This window comes from Budorcas taxicolor, chromosome 22 (genome assembly GCF_023091745.1).
Source record: "Budorcas taxicolor isolate Tak-1 chromosome 22, Takin1.1, whole genome shotgun sequence".
NCBI lineage: Eukaryota > Metazoa > Chordata > Mammalia > Artiodactyla > Bovidae > Budorcas > Budorcas taxicolor.
Genome location: NC_068931.1, coordinates 53,170,806 through 53,196,066, shown reverse-complemented (window position 1 = coordinate 53,196,066; position 25,261 = coordinate 53,170,806). Strand labels below are relative to the sequence as shown.

At 36.8% G+C, this 25,261-nt stretch overlaps 1 protein-coding gene across 1 annotated transcript in view; it reads right to left on the bottom strand.

Annotated features, from left to right (window-relative positions):
- The window catches only part of DCC (DCC netrin 1 receptor), an 827,169-nt gene that overhangs the window by 332,223 nt on the left and 469,685 nt on the right, over positions 1-25,261 (bottom strand). The window contains exons 10-12 of the mRNA XM_052660382.1: positions 23,562-23,710; positions 21,866-22,004; positions 15,140-15,189 (exon numbers count right to left, since the gene is read on the bottom strand). Of these exons, the coding sequence (XP_052516342.1) occupies positions 15,140-15,189; positions 21,866-22,004; positions 23,562-23,710 (338 nt within the window). The remainder of the gene's footprint in view (positions 1-15,139; positions 15,190-21,865; positions 22,005-23,561; positions 23,711-25,261) is intronic.

Sequence of the window (25,261 nt, the reverse complement as noted above, 5' to 3'; positions counted from 1 at the left end):
ATACATGTTCAAAATTTAGCTTTCTTGGAAAAAAGCCTTCATGCTTGGTCTTAGCTGATTTCTGCTAACAAGGGAAATTTCAAGTGACCAATGTGACATCACTGATAGCAGAACTGAGAAGAGATGTACAAAGCACACCATTCTACATTAGTTCCAGTGTGCAAATTGAATGTGAATTACCCCAAGGCACAGATAAAATGTAGTAAAGTAATGAAGAAGTGATAGGTTTCAAATTTTACCTTTTTAAATCAGGAATTATTTAATCCTAAGTTTATGTAATTCAAATAATTTTTGTGTTTAACGATGGGATCATAAAACTCCTTAGAAAATTAACAGTGGATCTTGGCGACCAGTATAAATAAGCAGGCTCCAGCACACCCCTGCCCTCATCCCAGGAAGATCAATGACAGCATTTCTCATTTTGCCTTTGCATGCCATACCAAGATGCTACTCAAAATTTTGTTTTTAAAAGTGAATCTTGGAAATGGATTGTATTAAAGAGTTTGAAACGACTGATCGAATTAGATGCTATTATAATGGGATCTGTAGATCATCCTCATTTGATCAGAAAACACAAGTTTCCTTGACAGGAGGTCTACTGAATCAGAAGTTTGTGTGTTGCAGGGTGAGGGGAAGGGTTTTTGCATTTTAAACAAGTACCTACCCTAAGGGATTTCTATGCTCCTTAAAGGGGTCCCAGGTGGCACTCGTGGTAAAGAACCTGCCTGCCATTGTAGCAGACCTAAGACATGAAGATGCTGGTTTGATCCCTGGGTTGGGAAAATCTCCTGGAGAAGGGCACAGCAACTCACTCCACTATTGTTGCCTAGAGAATCCCATGCACAGAGGAGCCTGGCAGGCTACAGCCCATTGAGTTGCAAAGAGTTGGACATGACTGAAACGACTTAGCATTCATTCACTCTCCTTAAAGTCTATGAAGGGTTAATGCGGCCACAATAGGGAAAGTGGAGATGTGCTGCTTGCAAACAGGATGTTCTGCCAAGGAGATGGACACAGCCTTGAGATTAATGGTCCCTTGCAAATAAGGGAACATTCCCTTCTTGTGACAAGGGCTCTGGACAGACTCTGCAGTAGGCCAGAATTTCACTCCCTTTTACTGTACGATAACATTTGTGCACATGCGCTGTACTGAATAAGTTTGGTCATACAGTCTGGAATTCTGCCCAGAGGGGATGTATATAAATAAACCGCGAGCTCGCTGGCGCGCACAGTTCTTATTCCTCTGGCCAGAGTGGTGTCCTGTCTGTCTGTTGTGTGTCTTGTATGTTCTGTGTCATTTCACTCGTAGTAACCAACAGTCTAAGCACTTCAGCTCCCTTCTCCAAGCTGATAGCCTCCACCCACTGATTCAGCCACACCCAGGTTCAGTTCCAGGACAGCAGGACAATGCGCAGACTCAGTCCCACCTGCAGCTGAGCTTCCTGGGTGGCTCAGTGGCAAAAGAATCTGCCTGCCAATGCAGGAGCTGTAGTACACGTGGGTTGAGTCCCTGGGTTCAAACAATCCCCTGGAGAAGGAACCCACTCCAGTATTCTTGCCTGGAAAATCTCACAGACAGAAGTGCCACAATCCATGGGGTCACAAAGAGCTGGACCCGACTGAGCATGCATGCATGTAACTGAGGGTCAGCTTTCTAGACCCAGCATCTCATATGCCAAGAACAGCTCTTTGACTATATCAAAACTAAGTATGGTCAGAAAATGCTTCAACAACCTCTAATCAATATGCAGGGACAAGCACTGCTCCCTTTTTTTCTTTAGGCCACGCCACATGCCACGTGATCTTGGTTCATATGCGATCTGACTAGGGATCGAACCCAGGCCCCTTGCATTGGGAGCTCAGTCTTAACCACTGACTGCCAGGGAAGTTGCTGCTCCCTTTGACACACGTAGAGAAGTCAATTTCTTCCATGAGGACACAATATCTATTCAGTCTCAGATGTTGTCAGTCATTTGTCAGATTCTCATTCATCGCTGCCATTCATGGAGGTGTTGAGATTCCTGACTGATAAGCATAGAAGCATCTTATTAAACTAGCAGAGCTGAAGTGTTTAGCTAGTGTCTGTCACGTGCTATTTACTCGATGAATATTTATTATTCAACCAACAAATGAATAAATGAAGATATAAATGAATAGGCACAGGAAAGAATTCACTCAAGATTTTAATGGACATAACCTTGAGGTTCTTCCTTGCCTTTTCTCTAATAAAATTTCTAAATTAAGAGACCATTTGGAGATTTGTTGACTTACAATGTTTCCTATTAGTATCATGATACTTGATTTCAATTCGATTTGATAAGCATTCAAATGAAACACAGATTTCTTTTTTTTTTTTTTTTTGGAGTACAAAAAAGAAAACTCAACTTGGAAATAAATGTTGAAATATAGACATCTATGGAGAATTAGATACTGATACTACTGCTATGGATACGCACATATATTCTTTGCAACACGATTCATCTAAGCATAAAAGATAAAAATCTATGGTCAGCTTCATGGTTTTAAAGGATGCTATTGTTTATAGTCAGTACAAGACATTTCACATAGAAATTCCTTTTGTGTGTCTCTCTTCAACTTTATCCATGTAAAAATAAAATACACAATGATCTAGTTAATAGCTACTGCCTCAGCTAAAACACAAAATGGTCTGTCAAATAGATTGCACCAAAAGATGAGAAATGTTTAGGTGGAAGGAACTTGAGCTACTACACAAGATAATCCTACAAAATTTCTTATCATTTACCTTGAAACAAAGTTATTTGTAGTAGACACAAGTAATTTCTCCCAGTTCCATTAAGATTAGATATGCAATTTGATCTGAAGTTAATTTTCTGAAAACACCAAATTGTTCTTCAATACTTTTTAACCTACCATTACATACATACTTTTCAACGTATTTGAAAAATCCATTTATATTCAATATGTAGCATACTTTTTATAAAATGTTCAGGAATCATGAAGATGATACTCTTAGATTTTGCCAGTTTCACATAGTTTGCCAGTGGACTCGGTGACATTTTCAGCAGTTCTGGAAAATCAATGAAGGCTACCACTTTCTATGTGAAAGAGCAACATAATAAATTAAATAAGTAGCTTTCAGTGTTGAGTGTTATTGGGAGTATACATTCCAACTCCATAATGTTAGAGCTTCTTTTTTTTTTTTTTTTTTTAATGAGAGTAAACTAAAATGACCTCAAGGGAAAGATACATTAGATTTAGGTTGTATTGCTAAAGCAGCTATATCTTAAAATAATACTCTTATTTAGACTGTTGCACTATTACCTGGCAAGATTTGCTCTATAGTTATCTAATTTACTACCACTTGGTTTAGTTTTGTTTATTATTTAAATTAACAGTGTTTTCTAATAAAATATATGCCCAGTGTTCTGGTTTGCATTTTCTCTAAATCTAACACATATTTCCTAATGGTTCCAGACCACAGCTGCGGATCAATTAGAGGCTTTATTTTACGGCCAACAAACCTTGAGGACTAAGGTAATATCTTTCTCTGTGATCTCAATTTTTCACTTTCAAACTTTCAATAAAAACATATATTCTAGAACTTGGAATTGAGAAAAAACCAGAAGTACATGGGAAAATGCCATAAGTTTTTAAGATTGCTTAATATTTTAAGAAAAGAAGAAAAGTTGTGACCAACCTAGACAGCATATTAAAAAGCAGAGACATTACTGTGCCAACAAAGGTCCGTCTAGTCAAAGCTATGGTTTTTCTGGTAGTCTATATGGATGTGAGAGTTGGACTATAAAGAAAACTGAGTGCTGAAGAACTGATGCTTTTGAACTGTGGTGTTGGAGAAGAGTCTTGAGAGTCCCTTGGACTGCAAGGAGATCCAACCAGTCCATCCTAAAGGAAATCAGTCCTGAATATTCACTGGAAGGACTGATGCTGAAGCTGAAATTCCAATACTTTGGCTACCTGATGAGAAGAACTGACTCATTGGAAAAGACCCCAGTGCTGGGAAAGATTGAAGTTAGGAGAAGAAGGGGACGACAGAGGACGAGATGGTTGGATGGCATCACTGACTCAATGGACATGGGTTTGGGTGAACTCCAGGAGTTGGTGATGAACAGGGATGCCTGGTGTGCTACAGTCCATGGGGTCGCAAAGAGCTGGACACGACCGAGCGACTGAATTGAACTGCATATTTTGTTGAGGTATCAGCTTTGTTCACTTAAGAAACTACAGCTCCTCTGAGGTGCTTTTTCAGCTCATCAGAGAGAAATACATCATTGGGAGATACAGAAGAATGTAGATTCCTTCCAGGAAAAACTGGGAAGACAAGGAAATGTGTGTGTGTGTGTGTGTGTATGTGTGGCTGAAATCCCCTCCTTAGCTCTCCTTCCTTAGCATCTATACCCATCCCTTCCTATGAGTTCCATCTCTTTCCTCAGAGTTCCATTGGATAATTGAATCCATCTTCTAGCTGCTGATCTAAAACTTACCTTCTGCCTGGAAACTATTCCACTGAGAGCTTACAGCACTTAAAGACAAACCTTATTGTGAATTCTGCTTTGTATCACTTAACTCATAAAATCCTACAGTTTGGAGACAGTGTGGCCAAATGATCAGCAACCTAAATCTGGGTTCAAATCCCAGTGCTGCCGCTGCCTCCCTGTGTGACGCTGGAGCCCATTACCTGGTCTCTCAAAGTATGAGTGGTCTCCTGGGTAAAACAAGGAAAATTATGCAATCCAATGACCTTATCGCTTTTTTTCCTTATGTATCATGCCCTCACTCCAACCATTTTTTTCATTAGTTCCAACTCTGTGGGTCTTCTTTTTAATCACTCCCTTACCAAACCAGTTAACTGCATCCCTTCTTTTCTGGTAAACTGTGACCAGAATAAAACAACACTAACTACCTACCCCTGGCCAGCAACCAAACAACCAGCCATGGAAAGGAAAGCAAACGCAATTTTGTTGGCCTGTTTCACTTTAAATTCATGACACACATCTCAAATGGTTGGTCCACACTACTCATGTATGTTATGATCCTTTCCCATGATCTGAAATAACTTTTGCTGTTGTTCAGTTGCCAAGTCATATCTGACTCTTCACAACCCCAAAGACTGCAGCATGCCAGGCTTCCCTGTCCCTCATCACCTCCTGGAGCCTGCCCAAGTTTATGTTCATTGCATCTGTGATGCCATCCAAGCATCTCATCCTTTGTCGCCCTCTTCCCCTCCTGCCTTCAATCTTTCCCAGCCTCAGGGTCTTTTCCAATGAGTTGGCTGAAATAACTATTGGTCTTTTTCCAACTTCTCCCCTCTCTTTAAACCCTCAATACTTCATTACACACTGGTGATGATCTTTCCTCACACTCTTCATCTTTCAGGTACAAACTGATCGGCACGTCTGCATCCACACCCACTCCCTCCATCTCTGCTCATCTTACCGAGCTTGAAGGATCTGTTCCCTCCTCTTGTCTGCCAGATCCTCTGCTGTGTTGTTTACTCAAAGGTTTGCACTCTTGCAAGATTCCACTCTCTCTTCTACACCCTTTATACTGCATTCTTTCCTAAAGTTGCAGCATCGTCATGTTCAAAAATAATAAAACGTCCCTCAAGTCTACCATATTCTAAAGTTATTGTCCATTTCTTTGCTCTAATTCAGAGCAAAACTTGTCAAGAACATCCTCTGTTCACTCCACACTGCCCTCCAGCTTCCTATCTTCATGCGCCCTCCCACAGCGGTCACTTTGCTGCCGTTAATTCGACTCTGTCTTTCCTCAGTGCATGTCATAGTTAGCAGCCTCTAATCTTCCCCCTTGACCTCTGTGACACTAGGCCTCTGCTTTATCCTACCACTCTTGTTCCTTCTAATTTCTAAATGTGTAGTGTCTCAAGACTTAGACCCTGCTTTCCCAACTATGACCTCTTCCTGCACGTGTGTTAAGTCGCTTTAGTCGTGTCCAACTCTTTATGACTCTGTGGACTGCAGGCCCCTAGACTCCTCTGTCCCTGGGATTCTCCAAGCAAGAATACAGGAATGGGTTGCCATGCCCTCCTCAAAGGGACCTTCCTGATCCAGGGATCAAACCTGTGTCTCTCTTATGTCTCCTACATTGGCAAGCAGACTCTTTACCACTAGCACCACCTGGGAAGCCCAGAATATTGGAGTGGGTCTAATCATATGTCTAGTAGTCATCTTAAATTCAACATGTCCAAAAACTACCTGTTTATTCCCTCTAAACAAATTTTTCCCTCCAGTCATTCTTATCTCATTAAACAACTCCACAATTCATTCATTGTTTTAGTAGCAAGGATCTAGTCTTGATCCTTGATTCTTCTCTTTATCTGTGTTGTGTGTGTGTGTGTTTAATCCAACCCACTAGCCAACCTCCTCGGCTCCAGATGTAACACATATGGTTTTTTCCACTTCTCTCTTCATCTGCTCTAATGACACCCAGGTTTCAGTGACAATTGTCAAATATACACTAGATCACGGAACTGTGTCCTAACTGGTGTCCTGGCTTTCTCTCTACCTTATCCCCAGCAATCTTCCCCATGGCAGCCAACAGTGTCTTTTAAAAAGTTGAGTGAGATTGTTACCCTTTCAAAACCCTTTGCATCGTCCACAGAGTGAATCCCAATGTTTACCATTCCCTGTAAAACACCATGTGATTTAGCCCTGACCCCGTGATCTATAATCCATGCATGCTGCTATTATTTCAAGTTCACAATCATGCACACGTGATTTGGAACACAAGCTTTCTCAAGCCTTTATTTTTACAAGTTGTTAGCTTCACTTGGAATCATTTATTCTAAAGGTGATGAAACTGGTCCTTTTTGATATTCTCGTCTCAGCTCAAGTATCGTCTTCTTAAAAGGCCCACTCCTGACCATCTGATTTAAAATTAGCTTCCTCTCTACCATATTGCCATATGTAATTTAGAAGGACATTTGACTGACTTAATTGTAGCTTTCCTAGCAATAAGCTTGGCTCAAAGTTAATATTCTAATCATTAATCTAATAAATAATACTTACCTTATAGGGTTATAATAAGGAGTAAATAGGGCTTTAATTACTTAGCATACTGTCTGGCACAAAACACCTGCTGAAAAATTAGTTACTGTCCTTATCACTGTTATTATTATTATGGTTATAATCAGATGCTCCTTAAATATGTGCCAAGAATGTTAATTACCATACTCATGCTAATGTCTTAAATCTTTCAGATGAAAGATTTGTTTTTCAACATTTGTTTTCTAAGGCAAACAATACTTTAAGCTATACTAGTGAACTGAATGTTCCAAGATCTCTAAAATCAAATCACATAGTTAGCAACTGCTTTTACCTACTGGCAGGACTAGACCTGTCCCTGTCCTCTGCTTCATCAACCATTCCAACTACAAGAGCAACTTCTATGAACTAAATTAAAATCAGAGATCTTATCACTAAACCTAGGTTCATTTAATTTAAGTCCAATATTAAACCTACCACTTTTCAAAAATGTATGACTTGAGGAAAATCGCATTAAACTTCATGGAAAGGCTAAAGTGAGCTTTGCCTTCAGACCCAATCAGAATTGGATCCATTAGAAATGTGTGTGATGAAGTACAAATTACAAGGTGATATAAAAACGGGATTAGAACTCCAAAGAGAATGGTATTCTAGCACATATTTTAGACTCTTTGTCACAAGCCTTTATGTAGGTACGTTAAGGGGCAGTGACTAGACCTAGGAAACAGCAAAAATATAATAACCTCAAAATGCACAATGGCAAACAATGATGTATTCAGGTATCTGAAGTAAGAAGAGAACTTCTAGAAAATGTTTTTCTATTCTGTTTACATTATAAAATTTCATAAAGATATCAAGATTTAATCCTGGCTCTTAATCAAATCATGTAATAAATGTCTTCAATGGTTCTTAATTCCCTGTTCTTTAGTTATGCACATCGGCATGTTATAAAGACTGTTTCTAGATTCACTTCTAGCTTCTCATAATTTGTTCTTCTTTCAAGTACTTTTTGTTTTTACTTCAAATTAATTCAGGTAAGAATGTAGGAAATAAGGTTATTCGATTTTTAGAGTGCATTGCTCTGTTTGGAAAGAACGCATGCACATGTGCTGGGTTGCTTCAGTCATTTCTGACTCTTTGCAACCTCATGAATCATAGCCCGCCAGGCTCCTCTGTCCACGGGATTCTCCAGGCAAGAATACTGGAGTGGGTGGCCATTTCCTCCTCCAGGGGATCTTCCTGATCCGGGGATCAAACCCATGTCTCCTACATTGGCAGGCAGGTTCTTTACCACTAGCGGCACCTGGGAAGCCCCTTGGAATGTATATCGTGATGTTATGATAAAAGATAAACAAGGTTTTAAAGATAATGTTTAGTACAAAATGCCTCATAGAAAGAAATCATTTGGGCAAAGCAGAATTAAACAAACACTTTTCACAGCCTTTTATCTTCAAGAGAGGACTTATTTTTCTTACAGTTTTTAAAAACATCATTGCTTGGAAAAGTACCATATGTACCTAAGAAAATGAGTGATGGTGCGATACAAAGATTTGCTTAGAATTTCAAGAGTATCCTCTTCTTTGACTTATTTGCAAAATTTATTTAAATGGTATGATACATTTATGTTATTAAAATTTGGTTACATAAATGTTTTTACTGTCTTAATATCCTCATTCATAATGTATCTATCATGTTTTCAGTAAGAAAAGGTGGGAACTGTTGACTTCAAATGTTCAAAAATAAAGGATCAATTTAGCTACTACCTAGGGCTCTGATCTAAATTATGATGGGATATAAAACTGATGCTGATGACCAAGATTATGTTTCCCAGAGTTACTCCAGAACAATCCCATGCATGTATTTCTGGTTCTTTACTATTAACTATGAGAGTTAGCTTTATCAGTAGATTTTTAAAAATAACTCATTAATGTGAGACTATGAAAGAGAAGTAAGCTGAAAGCAGTGTCAATAATGGAAAGGGAGGTGTTTCTTTCCAGCCAGCTAAAGCATCTGCCTCTATTCTTAACCACTACAAGCCATTAAATCCTTCATTCCCCAGTGAAAATGAAGACTTAAAATTTTAAGTTTTTTATTTCTCTAGTAAGATAAATTGAAAGGGCAATAATAAATTTTTCTGTGTATTGGTTTCCTCACTTCTTTAAATAAAACAAGTCAAGATGGGTTACCAGGGCCTGGAGTAAGAAGAAGAATGAAGTATTGCTATACAGTGGGTACAGAGTTTCATTCTGAGAAGATGAAGAGAGTTCTGGAAATGAATGGTGGGCAACAATATGAAAGTATTTATGCCTATACACCGTGTATTTTAAATGGTTATAATGGTAAATTTTATCTGTGTATACGTGTGTCTAACTCCTTGAAACCCCATTGACTGTAGCCTACCAGACTCCTCTGCCCAAGGAATTTACCAGGTAAGAATACTAGAGTGGGGTGCCATTCCTACTCCAAGGGATCTTCCTGACCCCAGGATCAAACCCACATCTTCTGTGTCTCCTGCACTGGCAGGCAGACTCCTTACCACTAGCACTGCCTGGGAAGCCCATGTATATTTTACCACAATTTAAAATTATATTTTTTTCAAAAGAGTAAATAGGATAGCGGATATCTGAATATAGGTTCTTTACAAATTACAGACCAAACACAACTTTATTTTTGAGGGAGTCTCCTGAATTATATTCCATATTGCCTTTTACTATAATACAAAAATGTGTATCCATACTCTGGTTTTTGTCTAGTCTACAAATTTTAGACAAAAAAGAAACCAACCAACAAACAAATACCAACAATGACTAGACACAGAACTATTGGGAAACATTCCCTTCCTTACAATTATGCTCCTACCATTATGCTCGTTCCCAAATACTTTCAGCCATTGTTTCTGGCCTTTATCTATGCTCAAAGAACAGTTACACAATGAATCAATGAAGGGATCAGTAACTAAAAAAATACAAGAGATCTGTATCTACTTCAAATGAATTCAACGCACCATAGTCCAGCAGAAATATTCTGTGTATTATGATTGAATACAAATATCAGTATGAAGTTTGTGAGTATAAACATTATTGTAATGCCAGTTTCTAATTTATCTTTATGTGAAATCAATCACCTAAAGGTCACCTAAGGGCATCTAAAGGTCTCCTATGACTCCTTCTTCTCCACATTAAATTTGTTTCAGAAATTCGCTATATTTGTGAGGGGAGGACACAGGGTTCTGGCTCCAAATAACTCAGTGGTCAAAATGTATCTTCTGAAGGATCTAGGATGACTCAAACAGAAAAACCAAAATAGCTTTTTTTCACGAGTGATTGAAGACCTTTACACAACACAGAAGGGGGAGATTGACATTTACAATCATGGGGAGATGATGGGAGTGGTTCTAGAACACCTGTGTAAACAGTGCAGCTTTAGGGCAGTTGTGATACAGCAGGAAGCGGTGTGAATGCAAGTGCCCTCTGCACAACCAAGGAAAGACAATCTCAATTTCACACACACACATACACACACACACACAGACCCTCCTCCTAAAACAGAAGATCTACAGAATAACATAATTTAATTGGCCCATTTTCATTCTTCCAGTTTATTCCCTTATCCTTATTTTCACACAAGTGAACATCCCAGTTGGGAATCAAATGCAAAAGCCTCACTCAGCTCTTTAGTGGGTTGTCACTTCTGTTGATTTTATCACTAGCCCAATGACAGAAGAAACACACCTCAGTCAACACCCTTCTTGAATACGTGTGTACATGTACAGCTGGTTCACTCTGCCACATAGCAGAAACTAGCACAACACTATAAATCAACTTCAGCCCAATAAAAAAAAAGTTAAGTGAAATATTTCTTAATCCATCAAATCTTAAATTGAAAAACAAACCAACCCCCTCCTGTCATGACACATATTGAGAAACACAGCCTTTTGAGGCTAATTCAATGATACAATTCTTAAGATTCCCCTGTGTTAATAAAGTATTAATTAATTAATCACATTTTAAAAGACAGTAAAACATCTGGGACCAAAATGATCAGTTTGCTTTCTGAAGTTGGAAATTGCTATTTTAATTCTCCCTTTGGGTAGTTTCTGGGTAAAGGGAATTTCATGATTGCTAAACTAATTTTCAAGTTATTAAAGCATGCCAAATTATGCTGAAACATGGGGAAATGAAATGCCTTAAGATTAAAAAAGATAACCGGTCATATATTTTACTGTTGTAGTGGTTTATATCACATACTATTGAACTTTGAGTGACTAACTGGGTAACCCTTTCAGGGGTGGGCAAAATGACACCCACATAGATGAAGGATAAGAATTTCAACAGTGGAGAGGTGTAAAGGTGATGTAATGAGAGAAATCTAAATTCTGTGCTTGAAGACTCTAAATGTGCACAATGATCCGTGCCTGGTGTTTTACAGTATTTTTTTTTTTCTTATTTGGATTTAGTGCTTCTTTCCTTGCTTCCCTGGTGGCTCAGAGGGTAAAGCGTCTGCCTGCAATGCAGGAGACCTGGGTTTGATCCCTGGGTCAGGAAGATCCCCTGGAGAAGGAAATGGCAACCCACTCCAGTACTCTTGCCTGGAAAATCCCATGGACAGAGAAGCCTGGTAGACTACAGTCCATGGGACTGCAAAGAGTCGGACACGACTGAGCGATTTCACTTTCACTTTCCTTGTAATCACCCCATCATGCTCAGCTGATAAATACCTGGCCATGTGAGTTAATCAATACACCTGTGCCATTTTCTCAAATTCTGTAAAGATAAAATGATTCAGAAAATGTATAACAAGTGAAAATACAGTCAGAGATGTTTGGAAGCCATGAGAGATTTTAGAGATTCTCTCCAGCTCTATCATCTTATCAAGGAAGATAAAATGTCTGCTTTGAAGAGTTTCAACAGATTAAATGTGGTTAGATGAAAGCTGAATTTTCTCTCCCATGTTTTCTTAATAAACTGTGAGTTCCATGAAGGGGAAGACTGAGTTAGGTCCCTAGCTTTGTATTCACACACACACACACACACAGACACACAGACACACAGACACACAGACACACACACACACACAGACACAGACACACACACACACACACACACACACACACGATATACACTAAGTGTAGAGTAACATTAAATTAATAAATGAAACCAAGACACAGTGACTTTTCAAGATCTCAGAGAGCTACTGAAAGAGTCCAAACACCATGAATACCTTGAATCTCAGTATACCCTAAATGGTCTTATTCTGAGAACTTCTGTGTTGAAATAAAGGAAAACAGTCAAGTGCCAACTTAATAAGCCCTTTGAATTCTACAAGCTGTACATTATATACCAACCAATTAATTAAGTTGTAATATTTATTTCTTCTAATAATAGTTTTCAAAATAAAATCTTAAGAAAATTTTGCTAACAAAAAGTTGCACTTTAAAGTACAAACAGTAAGTCACTATTTTATCTTTTCTAGTGAAGATATTATTTCTTGTTAAAAAAAGTAGTATAAGAAAAATAACCATCTAATCATAACCATTAACTAAAAATAATATCTATAGGTCAAGCCGTTCCTTCAAAATAACACGTGTTCACAGATGGCATATAGAAAAGGAATCCAGTCTGTTTTATGGTTAGTTTTATAAAAAGCAATCTACTATGCTGGACCAAAAAACTCCTTGGGTCCTTTATCTCAGTGTATTAGGACCATTTTTTTCCGCATGTCCTGTAATATGATTTTTGGTCCAGTTGGCTTATAGATGGCCATACCATAACAAATATCTATAAACGAAACTCTCATACCTTGTAGTCACTTCTCAGTTCTATGTACAGAAATCCTAGCCAGCTGTGTGCAAACACCAAGACATTTCCTCATTGACTGTTAATCAAAAGTTCCATAATTGCTGATATGATATAGATAAAAATTTAAAGTATGATTCTTCTTACTATATTAAATAAAAATCCCATAAAATTCATAATTCTATTGGTCAAAAAGAATATGCCAATTTTTCAACTACAAAGTTTCTTTTTAAACAAGCATTTTTCCTGGAAATGTTAATCATTAGGAACAAATATCAGTATATTTGAGAGCTTTTCTTTTAAAGAAAAGTATATCAAAATAGAATATGGTTAGTGTTTTTCTCTGTATCAACATATTGGGGATGACAAAACAGTGTTTGATCACCCAGTTATTTTCCTCTTGGTAACAATCTAAGAAAAATAATTTATAATTCCTTAAAAGCTAGGAAAGAAGATAATAGAGAGAGGAAGGGAGAGAGTAGGAAGGTTTCCAGTATTTTGCTCTGCTGTGTTCATTCTGAAAAGCTAATGAGCAAGTTAAATTTTCTGGTAGTGCAATGCTACGAAGATAAATTCAGGAGGACAGAATCAGGAATAGTAATATTTGCTTGCTGCAAACACTGCAGAGTATAGAAGAGTACGGCCTATGATATTTGTGTGTGTATATATATACACACACATCAGTTGAAAAGTCAATTTTGCAATCCAGGAATTCCCTTTTATAGGAAAGTAATAAATTCATATTCAAAGATAGCATCCAGAGTCATTCAGTAATGCCTTATTCACATTCAGAGGAAAACATTTATCCTGTGCTGAAGCAGACTTTTATGGGATATGAGCATACACATGTGAAAAGAGCTTATATCAATTTCTATGTGCTGTCCTGGAGGAAAGATATACAGAGGGTGAAAGTCTAATAAAAATGAGTCATTTAAACAAGAGAAACTACAATATGGTCTCCAAGATTCACTCAATGGCAACCTGCAAGAATTGTTAAAATCTACTTGACTTTGATTTGGCAATCTCTTAATAAGAACAGCACAGCTATAAAACAGTTAATGTTGTTGTAAATAATAATGTCACTTTTAGGGTAATGTCTATTTCTGGCTATTTCCCTTTAGCTAATTTTTTCTCCTTTAATTCACTTAGTTTTCTTCCTTCTAAGTTTAAATTTGTTTCATTCATTTGCATGCAATTAGTGTCTAAAAATATAAAGGGTAACCATTTTCTAGAGACATTTTTTCATTAGCTCCAAAAGATAAATTCATTTGACAGAGGTAAATCTGATCAAAATCACAGACTATGACTTCATCAGAGGCATCTGCAAAATACGGCAAGGAATTCTACACTGAATGAAGTAGTAACTACTGATACTAAGTTAGATCCATTGCATATGGTATATTACTACTTCCTCATGGCAAATCAATGAGGGAAGAATTGACATTCACATTACACAAATATATAATAGAAGCTGGGGCTTATTCAGGTTGGAGATTTTCTAACATCAGATACAGTTACTAAAAGGGAAAGCTAGGATTAAATACCAAAGTACGACTTTCTCTAAGACACATTAAATTTCCCCGTTGTCTTCTAGAGCTTGGAGACCAGTTAGGCCAACCTCCTCACTGAGGTCCAGGGAGAGTGAAATTACTTCCTTGGGCACACACGATCAGATAATGAAAGAAGGAAGCCAGAGCAGTCTACCGCACGGCTTAGGCTTGTTTCCAAGGCTGAGTGAGACACACTCGAAATAAAGAGAGATTTCCAGAAAATTGATTCTGGTGTTAAACTCCTTATCTTTAGCTATACCCAGCCTAATTTAAGCCCTTTTGAAAGTTACATCAACTTTTCAGGCCAGGAAAACATTCATCACTGAGAAACACTGCTTCATAAATATAACCTTATCAGACCCCAAGAACAGCCCTCCATGTCTATAAGAGAAGAGGGATGATGATGAAATAGTTGGTTCTAACCAAATCTACCAGGAAACAAGGTCTCTCTCTATCCCACCTCTTGAAGTTGCTTTTTTTCATTCCCACATTCAAGTTTTCCACCCAGCACATAATGTCCTGTACTGATAAATATAGGTGAGTAGATAACTCTGTTACTTAATGGAATAACCTTTAATCGTTAAAACATTTACAGAATGAAGTATACTAGAAAAAAAAACCTTTTTGTTTAATTCAAGTGTGGCGGAGGACATGGGATTAATGCCACTCACTGTGTTGTTTTGAAACATTTGCTCACATGGGAGCCGCCATCCACCCCAGGCAGTATAGCTGGGTGACCGCAAGTTACACATGTATAGGTAAGGAAGTAGTAAACATTTCCACAACTCACCCTCGAATTAACTACTTCCAAGGAGACGTTCTGAGGCGGGGCACTTGGCACTAGAATAAATCAAACAAGGTGAGATCAGTTATTGACAAAGTCATGAAAGAGAAACCCCAACCCTCTTTGAAAAGAGAAAGCACATATTTTTCAGTTTGTAAGAATAATTAGGTAGGTGATTCTAGGTGGCACTTCAATATTTTCCTGGAGAGATGGAAAATAACTGCATTTGTTTATATTTTTCTCACTTGGTGGGCCAGTTATTCATCTAGGGAGCCTCCAAAACACTTAGGCAAGAAAGCACCTGCAGTGATACTAAATACTGCCATTTAATTACAGCTTCCTGGTGATAACCTTCCCAGAGGAACCAATAAAATCACACAGGAGATTTCCTGGAGTGGTTTTAAAGGCTTAAGATATTGGGCTTTTCAGGACCTGCATGCTTTTATGATGAAATATGTCATTCTAATGGTCACCCTTGTTGCTTAATCCCTTTAATGCAAACTTTATTATCCCCTAAAAAGTGAAAAGAAGAAACACATCCCCTTTCTTTTCACACTTTGTAATTAAACCCGTGTGTCACAGATGCAAGCAGGTTACCGGAGAGCATTTGGTGAGTGAATTCTATTAACAAGGGAGCAATTTCTTTTTCTTTGTGAGTTTTCTAGGTATTCTGTTTCACCTACTTGCATTTCAATTGTCGCGCTCCTTCACGGAAGGTAGGAGAAGATGGACAGCCTTCTGTATAATACTTTTAAATGGATATTTACTATATCAAAAAGTGAATATTCTATCATGTTGGTAATTCTAAGACAGCCATTCACTGAACGACTCATATATGTCAAGTACTGTTCTGGATGTAATGGGTGAATCATAAAAAAATTAAAGATTTCTGCCCCACAACAGAAATATAAGTAGCTTGAGTAAATGCTTCAATTCAGTAAATGCTTACTATATATGAATCTGAGTATTCTTTTCATGACAAATTGTAAAATTTAATAGGGAAAAAATGCTTTCAGCATCCTCAAAACTTTAAGTGCTATTTTTGTTACGTTTCTCTTCCTTAATTTGAACTTGGACAGTATCTGTTTTCCTGGTGTACTTGTATTTACCCTGAATTTATTTATGTCCTACTGTGGTTTTGCCTTCTGAAAAAGAATCACTATGAAGACATGATATATGTCTGATTAATCTTTATATCCTCCAAACTGCCATTCAGTTAATATTTACTGACTCTATAATTAAATGAAAAAATGAATACTTACTCAAATATTAGCTCTTGGACCTTTCTGTACATGATGGGAATTATAATCACTTATTTTGTTTTGACTTTGAACTTCTTGTCTTCGTACATGATAAAAGTTAATATCAATGTAACTTGTGATAAAATGTTTACCAGAGGCTTGTTCATGAATTAGGTCAACAAGTAGTCTTTCAAAAAGATATTCCATTATTTACAAGATAGATTTTATTTTAAAATTTCATTTGATTATATTATTATTTTCTTATAAAATAGAGAATATAACCCTCAGAGGAGCCAGAAATTTTGTCCTTTTGATGCTGCATGCCCAACATTGATGTGTGTCAAGCACATGGGGCACAGTTAGCAAATATTTGTTGAATGAATCAATTAATAGAAAGATTATAAGATTATAGTAAAATAGTTTTCACATTTAGGGTTCTGATGAATAAATTTGCTCAACAATAAAAATGTTTATTATTTTTGTGAATTTATTTTTTAAATTAAGCTATAACATATAAGAAAATGCACAAATCTTTCAGAATCTATGACTGGATAAAATAGTGTGTGTGTGTTTCCATTTAAATGCCACCTAGATCAAGATATAGAACATTATCCATATCATTTTCTGTATCTTTTTCTGGAAAGCTCACTTGTGTCCCTTTTCTGTCAGTATCTTTCTGATAGTAGCCACCACTTTTACGACCTCTAACTCCAGAAATTAGTTTATTTTGAGCTCACTAAAAACAAAGCCATAGTTGTTGTCTTTTTCCTCCCCTAGGCTGGCTTCTTTGGATAATTGTTATTTCTTGAGATTCATTCATATTGTTGCAAGTAGCAATAGTTTTTTGTTTGCCTGGCCTATAGCATTATATAATTACCCTAATTTATATTTGTTTATTCTACTGATGAATGACATTTGGATCAATTTCTAGTTTGGAGTTATGAGAATAAAACTGCTCTGAAAATTTTAGTGTGTGCTTTTGCTGGACAATTACACTCATTTCCTTCATTATATACCTAGGAGCGGAAATACTGGTAGAAGCGGAACTCCTTATGAGGGCTAAACATACGCTGTTTTAATAGATACAAAGCTTTCTAAGTGACTACCAACAAGATTAAAGATAGGCTGGAAATAACAATTAAAGTGATCAGAACTAAAAAAAAAAATTACATTCTCACAGTGAGGAATAATTTAATATGACCCACATTCAAATTACTCTACAGCACAATAAAAATTAAAATAGGTACAGAGTAAAAAAAAATACTATGTTCTGAATCATATAATTGCACAGATTACCAGAAATGCAATTCTTTAAAAGTGAAGATTGGAAATAAAGTCTTAATATTAAACTATAACAAATCACAAACATGAAAAATACCTCATTTATGTTTTATCTGATACTATAATATTTACATTATATATTATATTATACATTATATTATACAGTATTATATATTAAACAATTATATTATAATTGTAACAGATTTTTGAAGGAAAGGGAAGATATCTTAAATTTATCATACATTTTATTCTAGGTGCTATCCTAATCAATATGTAACCCTTAAATGTCCTTTTAATAAAAGCTTACAAATGATATTTAGCTCATCTTAGAAGGCCAAGAATATACAAGAAAAAGAGTAAACTACCACAATCTGATAATTTTCTGTATTAGGAATTTAAAGCCATCAAGTCCCAAAGGTGTACTTATCACAATGGTGTTGATGAATTTTGTCTATTTTTTACAATACAAATTTCTCTTACTTTTCCATGATAGCACAACTGGCTATTCTTGCTTTACACAGTCAGGAAAGAAAGTGAACAATGTTTTCTATAGTATTTTTAGTTATTATTTCCTCCTTTTCACTATCAATTTTCATAGTATTTACAAATAAATAGATAATAATAGGATTAGTGAAAGCGAGTGGAATTCAACATTTATCTATTGGGACTTTATTTGTCTTATTTGACAATGCTTCCTTGTTTCATGAAGCAGAGGGGAAGGACATAGCTCATTGCTTTTCTCTTCAAAATGTCAAGTACTTTATCATTTACAATAAGTTCATTAAAGCCAATCAGAGTCATTTGATCTGGAAACTCCTCTTAATACAGTGGAACATACTGGTTTAGGCACATGGTGATGAAGCATTCTGTGGAGTAGATTAAGTTTCCACATTTGTAAATGAGTCATATAGTCACTTGAATTCCTCTCCTTAGCAAGCCTGAGCTGTCCTATACACATAATTTGTGGATTGAAAGAATTATATATATATAACTAAGCACTTTTCTTGAGGGAACTAATATGAGACATTTATTGTAGAATAAGAGAAACTCAACATTTTTCCACACTGAATCTTCCTTCTTTACTAACTAGCTTCCATGACCTGGCTCTGCTGCTTACTAGCATTTATGACTTCTATCTTAGTCTTGTCATCTACAAAGTAGGAAAAAATACAGTGTTGTGAAGTACGTGGAGCTGGGTCTTGCACTAATAAATAGTCAAGAAATATTATTGATAAAAGTAAGAAGCACATTCCTATAGTTGAGTTTGCCCAGGAAATCTGGTCCTTACACCTTTCGACATAGGGCAAGTTGGCATGGATGCAAATACATGCTCATTAATTCATAAAACCTATCAATAACCTATTTATGTCAACTAGTTCAAGAGATAGTACATTGGAACCAACTGGCTAATCTACTCACAGTCTGTACTAAATATTAGACTGTCTAGACTGATGCTTTATGCCAACTACAAATTGGCCCTTGCCAAGAGCATCACCAACAGACTTAACAACAAGGGCATTCGCCATCTGCCTCGAGGAGACTGAACCCTATGCTCCTGCAGCTATTAACCTTCAGTAGCCTCTGAGGGAGTTCAGGGTGGAGTGAGGCCCTCTGTGCTCCAGGGAGTCTGGTGGGACAGGTCTTTAGAGTTGGATATTTTTAGGAACTGATTTTATGATCTCAATCCTTGCATCTCCTCATATCTAGAGAAGCACTAAATCCCTTCATGGTGACATCAGATCCTCATGACTAGCAAAGGAAGTTTCTATAAAACAAGTGCTTAATGATATTCAACTCCCCCTTCGCCAAAACCTTATATATCTACCTTCCCCCACTGTCGCTTTGGAGCAGTCTCTCAGAGCTATCTGAGGTGCTGTCTCCTGGGCTGCAGTCCTGATTTTGACCCCAAATAAACTAACTCACAACTCTCAACTTGTGCATCTTTTTTAGTAGACATCTACAATCCCAAGGGTCTGAAAAAGTAGAATATCATAAACCAATGACACACTGGATGGAGGAATTTGAACAATAACAATGTTTCTTCCCAGAGAAACAAAGGGGAGCTAAATTAGAAATGACAATTTATTAGAATAAAAAAATTTTTATAAGCATCTTAGCATAACAAGAATACTTTTGGGATAATTCAGAAAAACAGTTGGCATTTCATTTTTTTTTTTTAACTCAATTTTTCTATGGGCCCAAAATAATTTTTTGGTAAGAATTTCTAGGGCTTTATAAGAAATATAAAGGTCTCTGTAACACACATATGTCGACATAATTATACATTAAATTAGTCTCACAAATAGGAAGTCCTAAAGATGAGTCTATACTTACAAACATTTGCACAGGTTTGGCTGAACTGCCTGAGTAATTCAACAAATATTTACTGAGTAAGGAGGGATATAGAGATGAATATAATATCACCTCACATTTAAGGAACATTTAGAATAATAAGAAAGAGAGACACTGGCATAACAACATTTATTAAACATCTAAATATATGCCATGCTCATGTTTCAGGTTCTTATATGGATTCGCCACTTAATTTTCACAATATCTGCCTTTTATAACATCTAGAAAGTCAAGGAGAATATGGCTTTATTAAGTACAACTAGGAAGTGGGTGACTATAATTATAATTAAATTCATCTTCATGTGACCTCAGCATGGAGAGCTTCAGTAGAGAGGAAAGGCCATCAAACTGAAGTAAAAGAGATGAAGTGATTGTAAAGATGAATGCAGATGAAGTCAGAATGCCCAGTCCTAGGTGCCCCTGGAGTGCGTGCTTTCTGTATCAAATGCATCTGACAGAGGGGAGCAGGGGGCCTCTGGCACAGTGATGCTTGCTGAATGAGGGTCATGAAATCCTTTTATTTAAATGACAGGCATTTTCTAAATCCTAAATGTTGCAACACTTCTAGATAACAAGTCTTGGATTAATGAGTAATAATCTATCTTTCTCACTTATGACATTTAAAACCAAAGTAGAGAATAAGGCCACAGTATTACATTCAGAGTGTGAAAGAAATCTACATAAATTATGTAAAATATTCATTTTCATTTGTTTTCCTTTTATTTTTATAATTATAAGTTGTGAAGTAATTTATTCTGCCAATAAATATTCTGTTCTGTCTTCAATAACAGAATCCGATGAATGAGCTTAGGAATTACATTAAAAATGATACCAAAGCAGTGTCAGATATATATTTTTTATATTGAAATTGCAAATGAACATTATTCCTGTGTCTCCTTTGCACTGTTCTTCAGAACATGCATGTGCTTCCTCATTTCACTGATGTTGTGTGAAGTATTTACCCAGATACTTTCTGAGATTAAAGCATGGTGGATTGGCGAATGAATCGCAAACTGAAGTCATTCTTTGAAATTCAAAAGATCAATAATTTATAGAATTACACACACCAACATGGAAACTGTTGTTGAAAAGAAATAGCTTGCCACCTTTTTAATATTCATAGAGGTCACAGCTCTGCATTTCTGCACCTGCCTGAATTGTCACTGGCCTCATATCATAAACTCTGCTATGCTTTATTTTCACTTTTCATTAAACTTCTAACATTTCATTATCATCTGTTTCTTAGATCTCTAGTTACCTCTGCTACTGCTTTGTCAAATTCGTCTATTTCATTAAGATTTCTTCTTTTTTATGGCATTAAAAACTATGTCTGATCTTTCAATTGCTAGGCAAGGTAAAGGTAAAATATAAATTTTCAGGTTCAGTTTTAATACTTTCAATATTGGGTTATTTGGCCTAAATCTGCATGATTTTTTTTTAATTAGAGGTATATGTAGGAGGATTGTCCATCGTTTAAACACATTTAATCACCTACCACTGTTTAGAAGGAGAAACAAAAGATGATGATGTAAATTAGCCCACACACATGCACAAATGTGTTTGTATTTATAGGAATAAAGGAAAACACACAAAAAAAATTATTTTGAGCTCTTAGGCAGTAGTCACACCTTGAAAATGACTAATTAGGACATTCTGATTCAGAGTGTATATACCTTTTCAAAGTTTAAATTTGACTGTAATAAGTGGTTGGATGAATAAGCCAAATTTCTAATGTACGTTAGTCTATTTCATGAAGTTTTAGTTAGGACCCCTTGAGCACGGAATCTATCACATGCATTCAATATTATTTCATTATTATAACAAATAAGTGAGTCAAATTCCACTGTCTATAACTTACCATCAGAAAGCGTAACCACCGTCACATCGTCAGTAGATACTCCTGGCCCATAGCGATTATAAGCTAGGAATCGAAGACTATATTCTGTGAATTTCTTCAGGCCTTCCAGTTTATAAGATAGCCCATCAACCTCTATATTCTGGAGACATAAAACACCAAAACTTATTCAGGAGGCACGTTAAAGCAGAAATGGCAGCCATTCTGAGCAATCAGTGAATTGATAGTAGACTCTCATTCACAAAGCAACACTCTAGCCTTATTATGAGTTGTTATAAAACCGAAATGGGGACACACACTCCTCCACTACAGAGCGAAGCCCTCTGCAGACTCCTAGTTAAATTAACACCATGCTGTCTTCACAGTCATTAAGTTCCAATTGGTTTAACACCAGCCAATACATTGACTAGTGTGTTGTATTAACACCCACACCAAAACTCTGACAGGCAGAAGGCAGCTCGTGAAGCCACAGGAACAGTTGCTCCTGTACCCGAAATGGACTAATTTCCCAAGAAGCAATAGAATTCTTCCTTCTCCTGCTGAAATACACTCATGGCTCTTGAAACTGACAGATACTTTGCTACATTAATTCTCTCTCAAAATGCTGGGAGGTTAAGTTGGAATTCTTTTCAGCACTTCACAGCTGGAGAAATGAGGTGCTGGAGGTGAAGTTCACTGAGAAATGAGAGCCAGTTTGCTCCAGAAGACCCATTATGTCACTCTTCCCAATGATTCTCACACTCACATTTATCTTGGGTCATATTATTTAAATAGATCGGTAAAATGTGTTATTGAAGAACTAAAATGTGTAGGAAAAAGGGTAGAATAGAAAGCTGAAAATAAGAGCGAAATAGCTTGGGAACAGTAAACAAACATGGAATGACTGATTGCAAAGGAGGATCTCTTAATCACTCTCATGATATACCTAGGAACTGCTGTGGATAGAACTAATGCAAATTTTTTTTTTTTAATGAAAAATATCTATCCTGCAGAGTATGTGAAAGTATGAGGACCACACTATGCTGGGCAGACTTCACATCTTAAGAACACCAGTATCTCAAGATCACTTCTGGGCCCTTCCTATTTAACTACCCACTAGCTATGTGTCTTTCGTTACATGAAGTTGAGACTCAGGAAGTAAACATCTCAATAGTCATACACATGTTAACAAAACAGAATCGTCCAGTTTCATGTGTCTCCATAAAGGTTCATTTACTTTTATTTGAAAATCTAATTTGCTTATTTTCCAGGATCTGTGCTAACCACAGATTAGAAGCAAAATGAAAGGAGAAACGTGGTCTTCAGGAGTAAAGTATACAGAAAACAACAAGAAGCCAGAACTAACATTAAATACGTGAGTGAAAAAGCAATTTCACTGAGGTCACCGAATATGACTGATCATCTCTTAGGATAAGGACTGAAATGCAAATATTTTTCTGGGATCAGATCGGCTTATTCAAAGGTATCCTGGCCCAGACTGCTATATATTCAAACAAAACATCGGCATCCTTTTTTATTGATTTCACCTCATTGCCCATTTGCCCACCAGAATTCAATTACTTTACATTTTCAATACCAGTTACTTTAAAACTGACCGGCTAGCCAATTAATGTGCTGGATACTGGCTTATATCAAGAGCCTGCGGTTCTCCTGCAGTTTCTCCCAGAGGTGTAGGAGTGGGGCCCGTTCTCTCGCCTACCTGTTCCTTTCCTGTGGACACTTCAGTGCAGAACAATCTGTAACCTTGCACTGGGCCGTTTGCATAGGCAGGGGGTTCCCAGGTAATAAGAATTGAGGTAGGTGAGGTCGACACAGCTTGCAGGTTTTCTACTGGCCCTGGAACTTGCACTGTTTACAAGAGAAATTGATTAGTACAAGTAGGTTCTCTTTCTCGAAACAAACAGAATTACAGCTGTCACAGTTTAAGGAAATATAGCACCATGTACTATTTTTAGAATTATATAGTATAAGAATGTAAACACAAGGAAAACAAATAGAAAGTACTGAAATTTTAGAATCATTCATTTGACAATTCAGAACAGGGCTTACGTTATTAATCTAAATTACTTATTTCATTTAACAGTTGAGGAAACTGGTCAAGGAGTCTAAATGACTAGCGTAATGGCTGAATAAGAGTGGGATTCTTTCTAAAGTCTTAGTATGGAGAATTTTCTCCTTTGCCAGTATGCCTTTGCCTGTGTGTTGCTAACTGCAGAAGGAAAAGAGGAAACACAATTAGAGTACTTGTACATCATGGTCCTGCTTATAAGTCAAGTAGGCAGTACGGTCATGGATAATTTACCGCACTGTCTTTATTGAATTCATCATTTTACAATCTTGCCCAAATCTGGGTCCTTTAAATTAATTTCAAGATTTAATTTCAATTTTACTTTCTGGCATTCCATTTACTCTTGCAACTATTACTTTACTTAATCAAGGATAAAAAGCTTGTTTATTAAAGACTATACAAAGCCTAACATAAGATCAGGTGAGATGAGGCTATGAAATGAGTTAAGAAAATCCTTCATTTTAGATATGCAAATTTTTAATTTCTTCACAATTTTTTATTTGCTCATAAGCCTTGAATATATGGTTTGCAAATGGTAAATGCAATAACCATGCTAATTACTGCAATCCAAAATAAATAAATAGCCCATTATTGCAAGCATAGCAATGACTTTAACTTAAACATGCTGTGTATTCCCCGCCAGCCTTAGATACCACCTAGCTTTGGACAGATATACATTCTAGGCCTCTAATCAATCTCTTCTGAGTCTGAACTTCCATAGCAAAATATCATGTGAAACCCCAGCTGACATGACATCCAATGATAGACTTCTTAGATCGGCATGGAACCTGGGTCTCCGGATCATTTTCAGAATTTGTTCCATGGAACCCAGCTCCTTAAGGCATTACTGCTCACACTTTTGGGGTGGGGGAGGAATACTCAAAGCAAGTATTTTCTGCTGAGACAGGCTGGGACCTGAGTCCCTTTGCTGCAATGCTTGCACCTGGCTAAAAGTCTCCTCAAGAAACAAAGGATGATTGGCCTCTTATCAATTTCTGTTGATTGGGAAAGGCAAGAGTTCTGGTTGGCACTGATATCACCTTCATACACTACCCCATCAGTCTTCAAATCCCAAGAATCCTTATTACTGACAACTGCATCCTTTTCAGGTTACCAAGTGGTTATTAATAATCTCTTTAAAAATTTTACATGGAAATAATTTTAGCCTACAGAAAACATGAAGAATGAGAATAGTACATACAATACCCTTGTTCCCTTTATCCAGATCTACCTATTGTTAACACTTTGTTCTATAAACTATCATTTTCTCTCTCAATTATCTATCTATCTATCTGTCCAGATTAGGCCACACTTATCAGGGCTCTTTACCC